Source organism: Diadema antillarum, unplaced genomic scaffold (genome assembly GCF_040938485.1).
Source record: "Diadema antillarum isolate AM-2024a unplaced genomic scaffold, OU_Dant_1.0 scf00000077, whole genome shotgun sequence".
Lineage (NCBI taxonomy): Eukaryota > Metazoa > Echinodermata > Echinoidea > Diadematoida > Diadematidae > Diadema > Diadema antillarum.
The window spans coordinates 307,615-317,178 of NW_027270966.1; the positions used below are offsets into that span (position 1 = coordinate 307,615).

The 9,564-nt window shown below is 38.1% G+C and overlaps 1 protein-coding gene across 1 annotated transcript; it reads right to left on the minus strand.

Annotated features, from left to right (window-relative positions):
• Positions 1 to 4,652, minus strand: LOC139717580 (uncharacterized). Its single transcript, XM_071629086.1, has 3 exons — positions 4,535 to 4,652; positions 3,042 to 3,229; positions 1 to 1,481 (listed from the first exon to the last, which is right to left on the minus strand). The coding sequence occupies exons 1-3, from the start codon at positions 4,631 to 4,633 to the stop codon at positions 812 to 814; spliced, it is 957 nt and encodes a 318-aa protein (XP_071485187.1). The 5' UTR covers positions 4,634 to 4,652; the 3' UTR covers positions 1 to 811.
• Positions 4,653 to 9,564: the final 4,912 nt, after the last annotated feature.

Sequence of the window (9,564 nt, forward strand, 5' to 3'; positions counted from 1 at the left end):
CAATGTCTTAACCTGCACGTGCCCTATGAATGAAACACGTATTGCTATATTATATCGGTATAGGTCCTGCAGTTTCTAAACCAAAAGTAGAGATACATTCATGGCAAATCAACGGAATAAAGATGTTTTTTATGCTAAATTTCCCCATAGGTTTCAAGGTTCGTCTGTATACTGAAGGTCATCAGTTCCACCAGTCAACGAAATTCACATACATGTAGTTAGTTTTTGACATTCTGCCTTTTTATTTATACTCCTTTGGTATTCGATATAATTCTAATCTCATATAGGTTGAAGCCAGGCACTTTGCACGACATTACTACGAAGTTTATAACAGCGTAGAATAAACCGAATAAACCCTTACAAATGACAAAACGTGAGAGCTACGTCCCTCATAATATCTCGTCTCTATACTTTTCCTGCGATTGACGAAATCCTCTTTGATAATATTGTGTCCATAATACAGAAGAATAAAAAGTATATTCATTACGTTTTATACAAACAACGAAAATGTGCGTTAACTCTTTTTAAACCTGTATGGTCATAATGGTTTTCACGGCAGCATAATTAATATTTATATCTAATTTGTATCGATATTTTTAGCGGAAAATTGAGCACAGAAAATGGGATTCGCTAAGCAAGCAGAACGGATTGTGAGATAAATTTATAGACTATGCAGATAATTTTATCAACATTTTGTCGGCACATTGCATTACATGTTCTTCAATATATATTGTTTCTCATACTTGACTTTTGCAAAGACAATCACAATCAAAATGGAAATCATAACAATTTTCACCGAAAGATCAGAAGATTAAGGCATGATCCTAGCTGCTGCCATCTCGTTATAGTATGCGGATGTGGCGTCAATCGCCTTTATGACGTCAGGTGTCATTTCATCACGTGAGATCTTCGGTTTGGACGGCTTGAAAGCAGAGCTATTGAACGCGTTCTGGTGGGTAACTGCTACCATGTTATCAGCGGGAGAGCCAGTCAAGGGGAAAATACACCGCCAAGACTTAGTTACCTCCGGACTGGCGTCCCATTGTAGATACTTCTCATCCCAGGTCATTCCGCAAGCCTCGAAGTACTTCGGCAGCATGGTGGCAGGGTTGGACAGCAATTCATCAATGTCGATAATCACTGGGTTGGGGTCGAGATTTTCCTTGACGAACTTCCACAGGTCGTACTGGCATTTGTAGGTGTAGCCAGGCATCATGAATGGCGGGTCTTCCGTCATGTCGAAGGTCTCGGGTTTGATTTCCTTCTGACCGGGCATGGGCATCTGCTTCAGCTGAGCCATCAGTAGGTTCCGCCACGACGGGAACATCCGCTCTGGGTCTCTTATCAAGAATGTGTGTCTGAAACCAGAGTCTTTGCTTGGAAGAAGATCATGGTGGTTGGAGATCCCATACGCCATGTCCTTGATAAAGACGGACTTGTCGGCTGGTAGGGAGTCTAGTTGCTTCCTTATGCTGTCTCGTCTGGCAATGTAATGAAAAATGAGTAGAGTTATGATGTACACCTATATATAATTTGTCATTCAAAGAGAAAAAAATTGCAATTTTGCATGAAACTGACCTGACTGTGAAGTGAGTATATACTCCACGGGGATATTGGGAAGCTTGGCACTGTGATGCGTCATTTGCATCCAGATTGCCAGACAATATCGCGTGTACACAAAAAATAAAAAACAAGTTATTTTTTTTCCTGCATTGATATGTGTTAATCAAAATCCTTTGTCTTAAAGAACAATGTACATGATGACATTCTCAATGTCAGTCTTGTTGTGTGTATTATCTATAATAGAAGTGAATAAACTATATTTTTCACGAATTTTTGTGTTTTGATGAAGATCATACGGACAGAAACATCATGTTCACAGCAGGTGACCTATCGCACGTAATGACCCTTATGATGTGCTCAGTGGAATCCATGTTAGCTTCACATCATCATTATGTCGTCATACTATATCATCGTTTTGTTTGTGTTTCTTTGTTTTTTGCTTGTCAGCCAATTTGAGGAGAGAACTGGCAGGGAAAAAAAGCACCTAAAAACTGTGGAGATTTGTCGAGAGACTTTTGTTTCTTTTTTCTTGTTTGAAATTATGTGGTATGATTTCATGGCCATTGGGTAAACAAGATTATTTTGGGCCACATGCAGCACAATCCTTTTTTTTTCAAGCTGGCCACACTTCGATGGTCAACCCCTCTCCCCCTTATATTATAGCAAAAAGCTTGATCCGTCCCTACAGGATGAGGAGTACCATGCCTTCCTAATACTGTTATGTGCAATAAAGAACACTGCGCATACCTAGATTTCTTCCAATTATGACAAAAGCAATGACAAATATAATCATACTAAAAGTGATGGAAATGTTGGCTCTAAAAATATTGATGTTAATGAAAGTACAACACATGCCCCTTGCAAACATTTATAGGAAAATGCTCAAGGATATAAAAAGATATTTGTCAGAGCAAAAATAAATATCAATGATAATGACTGGGAATATGATTATCTTTTGTTAATAATGATTAAAAACTTTTGATATCAGGCGTCTTCAACATTGACAGTCACAGTACAATATTAAGCTCATTCTTTTTTAAAGAAAGAATTCTCTCTAGATGTATAGCGATTGCACAAAGGGGGGAAATAATAACCGCAAGCTGTAAATTGTTAAAATTTTGTTCAAAGGGTTTCTGCAGGGCACGCATTTTGTTTTTGGTTTATGACAGATATGTTCATAAACGATGATAGCAGTAATAACTATGAAATAATGAACTATATAAAATACAAACACGTATCATAACTATTTTCATCTGCATAACTTCTGTTGAACTTACATCAATGCTTGGGGAATTCATGCACATCGCTGAGGACTATAAAGAGAAGGGTCTAATAGCTCTGAATTATGTTGTAATATTTGTCTATTTTTCAGTGTTCGAGCAAAAGATGGACGATTTGATGTCAGAAATTTGATGACTAGATATACAATACCAACAATGAAACTGTGTAAGAGGATGTCACTTGGTACATATACTTACAAGAACAAAGACATATCGATCATGCTTGGTGAAAACATTCCTTCCATTGGCGTCCCCTTCAACATCACCGCAACTTTTTCGAAAACCTGTTGAGAATCAAAATCTTCGGCACGCTTTGGAAGTTGAAGTCCCATCATCCCCATTTGAAAATCTTGGAAGAAGGCGAGGCAGTACGGCTCAAACCATACCTGCATAACAGTCAAGAGCATGTTCATTAGGTTAACAAAACAATTATGTTTTCACTTCAATTGTTTTTGTTCTCAATAACATGATATGTATGAATTGCTTAACATTTACTGCATGGTCAACATCGGAGATAATCACGCTCCTCGACCATGTATTTTGTGCCCATCAAACAAGAATGGATGTTTATTTAAGAAGTGACGGGCCTATTATTAGGAAGTAATATTCCAGCATGACTCGAAGTGTCTTATCATACTCCATAATATGCAGGGAAGCACCCACCAAGCGAGACTGACAGGAAATGCAAACAACATTCAAATAGTGCAAAATTATCCCACTACCATCAGACTTCATTGTAAATTACCACATCGCATCAATTTGAGTGTTAAGTGTTCTCACTTAGTATCATGATTGCTTGTTTAAAGGGATGGTACAGTTTTTGTTGAGATGGTGCTACATGCTTCCAACTTTTTTGATGATTTTTTTAATGAGATAATGAGAAACCTCTTATGACATATGAAAGGGCACACGATTCTAAGAGGAATTCAAGGTTTATTTGATGAAGATTGGTTTGAAATGGCTGAGATATCCAAAACAAAGCAATCCTAATAAATGGTGGGACCCATCTTCATTAGAACCGATCTGTTTTATTTTTTTTTTTTTGGATATCTCGACCATTTCAAAACCAATTTCCATTAAATTAAACTTTGAATTCCTCTTAGAACTTGTATGCTCTTTAACATTTCATAAAGTGGTTTCTACATAAGTACGATGTTTATCATACAAAGTTATAGGCTGAATCCTCACCTCAACCAATATCATACCATCACTTTAACTTATAATAATGTATGATTGATGTATAAATCCTCCGTGTTCATCAGAATTTACTCGATCTGTAAACTAGAAAACCGTTTAACAACGGGGACATACGGCTCTACAAAATGGGTAAGTGCAACTGACTATAAAGGCCGCAGACATGTCTTAATAATTCTATCGTAGGGGAGGGGAGGGGGTGCTGCCGACCGATTTTTTCTTTAAGAGCCAGTGTGCAGGAACTGCAGCCCCACTCTATTGCAGGCTCCCCCTCTTTCCGCTGCCCTGCTCACATCATAATATGTGGCGCCGCTGCAATTCAACGGCCTTTCCACAAAGACGATGAAACCGATTTGACAAAATGCCGATGACAAAAATTGAGGCTCATGGTTATCTAGCTGCAACATCTTGCATAGATTTTGTAATGGAAGCGAGACAACGTGACAGGAGGTGGAAGAGAAGATCCACCTCTCTGCTGGGAGTAAACTGACGCCAACCTGCGTATTGTCGATGAAGCTGAAGCACTTCGCAATAGCCGTTGAAACTGATCTCGGCACGCACCACATGAGTACTCGAAAGTTTTTGCGGTCCGACATGGCTGCTTGAGTAGGGGAATTCCTGGAGGATGTGGGAAGAAAAGAGATACAGAGACTGTCAAGATTTCATGGTATTGCATCTATTAACCTTTCTATGTTATCAGAAGTCCAGTCAAATATAAGTTAGTCTGATTCGAAAGAGTAAAATATTACGAGTTCAACTGTAAAACTTCGATCAAAATCGGGTGAAAATAAGGAAGTTATGACATTTTGAAGTTTCGCTAATTTTTGAGGAAACAGTTCTTGAACGGTCAATATGAATATGCAAATGGAAAAGCGAACATGTCACTCCCTCACAACTTGCCATTATAGCTTGTACATAAAATTTTGAAATTTCCAGTTTTTCATTCAAACGCAATCATATGCCCAAGGCTTAAATCCTGATATAATTTTATAATTATAACTGGTCACTATTCTGAAGTTATTCAACCACGAATAACATCATGTTTCAGACTTCAATGACAGAAACATTGAATTTTCGTCATTTTTTTAGTACATGATTAATGGAAAATTGTGAGGTTATGACATGGTCAGCTCACTCATTGCATAATTATTCATATCCACTGTACCAGAACTGTTTTGCAGAAATTAGCAAAACTTCAAAATGTCATAACTTCCTTATTTTCATCCTTTTTCCGTTTATTTTTTCATCCCATCATTGAACACATAAGATTGTACTCTTTTTTATCAGAATAACATATTTTTGGACTGGATTTTCCCTTTAAAGCCACTATTTACCATTTTATTAACAGATGAAAAAAAAAGCGAAAAGACACACTAAACTTTCAAAATAGTTCTGTAGTGTGAGTACGTGATAGAAGCAACCAAGTAAAAAAAAAAAATCAGTATAGTGAATTAAACAAACTGGCTCCGACATGCAATATTTCAAACTTTGAAAGGAGCATTTCAAAGAACATCGTGTCCTAGTATTTCGAGTTCGTTTACATATCAATGATTCTAAATAAGTCTGTATTAGATTATTTTGTATTTTAAGAACAAGAACACAAGTATTGAAGATTTACGTTGCTAAACTGATTGCCATTTTAGCGTAACAAGGAAGTTTGAGATGTATGATAATCTTCATTCAAAATCATCCTGGCTCATCCATTTTTCAGTTTTTGTATCTTACTCCTATGGACTTTTGCACAGCTTCTCCAAGAAGTACTTTACAATAGTCAAAAGGTAAAATCATACCAAAATACAGATTCTTCCATTACTTTGAATGAAAGCAAATGTTGAATCCTCTGTTCTTTACAACCTATTGCCTAGGAGATTGTACAAGCAATTGCTATACATGTTCACACCACCTCAAACTGGACTCAAGCATAAACCCAAATATTTGCTCTTCTTAACATTTTCTTCAGGTGAATTTCTGAATTCTATCTCATCATAACCCTAACAGCCAGCCCGGACAAAAACAAGACGGCGCTTTGAGAAAGGCTAAAAACTATAGACATGCGCATAAGGGTGACACGACAGTTTGCTCAGATCATTTTCTCCAAGGACTTAGGGTTAGGGTTAGGGTTGTGATAGGATTTTAGGTTTAGTTTGATGTGAGGATTAGGATTAGGGTTAGGGTAATGCTTGTGGGTGGAATTGACGTGCAGATATTTCATGGGAGCATTGTCACAGGAGCAAATGTCATGGAACCGCACATAATAACTCTCTTAAATCAAGAAAAAGGCATGCGCAGTTATATAGGAGGAAATAATCGTTTAAGCATGCAATTTCATTTGTGAGCACGTACGTTACAAGACAAAGCACATATTTTGGCAAGTTAAGTGATTATTAATTGTGACCTGTAATCTACTTTCCCCCATTTTTATGTTTCAGAGTAAACAGGGACAATAACCGTAAATGACAAGCATAGAAACAGTAATGCATGTTCTCAAGTGTCCACTTCAGAATAGATACCAATTTGTGACTCAACTGTTATCATATTTTCAGGTTTGCTGCTCTCCATCTTTAGTCTTTATTCAAAGGCAGTTGAGTCTGAAAAGGCACCTCAGCCAAATAAGAAAGACATGAGGGGAAACGGTCTTCTTATCAGTGACGATCGATGCACGATTACACAATTGTCATTGTCGAAACATCTGAACGTATTCATCAAGATTCACGTCATAATCAGGTGGTGGTCTGGTGATGATGGGATCAAAAACAGGCCTCCGTTCTCCAGTTCATCTATTATGTGTACTATAGGTCCATGATTAGACTGTACCAATTAAAGATGATTTTCCAGACTTTTACATTTGGACAACTATATGAACTATAGTTATACTTGGTACAGAGATTCATAATTTATAGTGATTGGGGTTAGGAATGAGAATGTTTTCAAAATTTATAACAAATCACAATGAAAAAGGATGACGAAGTGGCAGCCTCACCATAAGAATGCATGAGTTGGGGCTCAAGGAAGCAGAACAAAAGAAGAAGGCACGCATAGATTCTACACAGGAGAGCTCGGTTGTTACGCAAGCGGTATTGTAATGGGATTACACTGCTATACATTTCTGAAATAGGTGAGGCTCTATGTCATAAACATTGTATAGTATAAGATCTTCCAAAGTATTGGTTTCTCTTCGCAAGGACCACAATAAATTCGGTACACAAAGGTAATCTATACGTGGAGCTGTCGATGATGTACTACAATGATGTGAAATTATAAAAATCGTCTGGAATACCCATTTAAACACTCGCCTGCTCTATTCGATCAACCCGCACCTTGACGTGCGTAGTTCAATGTGGTTTACAACTCTCACAAGTAGGGACCGCCATCATTATGGTCCTATCCAAGGGCGTGAAACCATCGACAGGTCAAAGACGGGTATGACCCTGACTGTAATACCGAATATACTTGAGTCATACTTTCTGACTACGGAGAACTTGACATGGGAGCACAACGTGCCTAGGAAACCGAAAGATGTGTGTGAAGATTGAAATCTTGTCATCAAGTAAATAGGGCCTACATGCGAGCGATACAGATCGATATTCGTATCAAGTAAATTTACAACAGCTGTCAATATTATTGTCAAATGTTAAGAGAGCATAATATACACAAACATCGAATTTAAGACATAAACGACATAAGACACTATGCACTGCGCAACATTAAAGGAGTGAACCTGAAAGTCGTGGTAGAGCCTTGAGCACTTGCACAAAAGAGGGCCAGAGATACACGCAGAGCCAACGAGATTGTAGAGAGCCTAAAAAGTGACAGTAAGAGTTGTCTTGAATACCTGTTTTCTTCTTTGACACGCTTGGCTTGACAACGCCCTAACTGGAGCGTCTTGTAGTAGGAGTCCCTGGCACGCCTCTAGAGTAGACAGCTCTATAGGATTTGATCTGCTTGTTCACGTAGGCCCGCTGAACGTGTAGTTAAAACGCCAACTCTTGTATGGACTTTGACCTGCAAATACCTCCTGTCTGGATAGTAGGACCCTAGCGTTTTATCTAAACAGCAAAGTAACTTTAAACAAGGTTGCCTATAGGAACTGTGCTGATGTCTTGAATGTCTGTGGCTGCCTAGGCATTATTAGCTTAACAATCTTAGGAGTATACTGTACACCTGAGAGTTTAGAAAGTAACTAATGCACTAAATGCCAAGACATCGTCAGGTGGCAAAATGTGTAGAGGTTGTTGCCAGTAAATAGTTTCTTTAGCAATTATGGTAGCTAGGTGCAACCATTTACCTTGTCTTGAAGTGCAATGAAATCTTGTTAGCAAATGCATAGACACACGTCTTTTCCTGTACAATTTACACCACAATTACTCTCATTCTTTTTCCATTAAAAAACTTTTTAAAACAACTTCTAATTAAAAAAGAAAAACACCCGTCACTATTCAAAAAGATTTGAGTTTCAGATGAGTTTATTTCTCATACAGGTGGTCACATTAAAAGAATCAGACTAAAATTACTGTGGATAGGCCCAACCTGATTTGACAAACGCATGACTCCTCAAAATAGCCTGAGAAAATAATATGATGATTTCACACAGTGTAATATTCGCGCATGCTTGTGTTGGCACGAGGCACACATCGAACTACAATGTAAACGATATCTTACACTAAGTTACAGAAAACTTTATCAGACTTGATAAAAATGTGACTGATTAAAGAGACTGAGTCACACGGAATAAAAAACCAAAAATTGAAGTTCTAGGCCCCATTTCATAAAAGATATTAGGATGGCAACTCTTGCTGGAATAGCAACTTCCAATAGCAACAGCCAATCAGGAAGCTGGATTCTTGTCGTTGGTACTATGACAATTGCCATTCCAGCAAGGGTTGTTATCATATCAACTTTTCATGAAATGGGGCCCTGGTTACCTCTTACCTCTTGTGCTCTTTTTAATTCAAATATAACGGTACGAAGAGATTGATTTGCATGCCTTTCACTTTACATTCGCAGAGCGTTGATTTAACCCCGTCTTTGGAACTCCACCAGCATTTACTGACCACTTTACTTCCGGATGCCGAGGATTCGAGCACGAGCTAGTCAACTTCCTTTGGGGTATAATGTGATGTTTACACCTGGTTTAGTGCTTGTAAAATCACATGGTTTGTTGATTACAAGCGTCTCAAGTTGTGTGTCTTTTTTTGTGGGAGGGGGGAGGGGGGAGGGTGGTCTTATGAGGTGTTTATAATGCATTTTTATGTAAATCTATTTTACAGAAGCTAAGTATATTTCGCTTTGCACAAGTTTGCTTTGCTCTTTGTCTTTATTTAACTTCTTTTGTGCACACTTGTTCGGGGGGGGGGGGCGTTTCATCAACGAGTTCGTCGGAGGTTTTCACCGACAAATTTGCTATCAGCCAATCAGACGCAAGGATTTCAGTAGCTTTTAACAGTTGTCTGTGTAAATCACTGACAAAAAGTTTCATGAAAAGGTCCCCTGTTCTTATCCGGATTTGTATGTATAATGAGGCATCTGA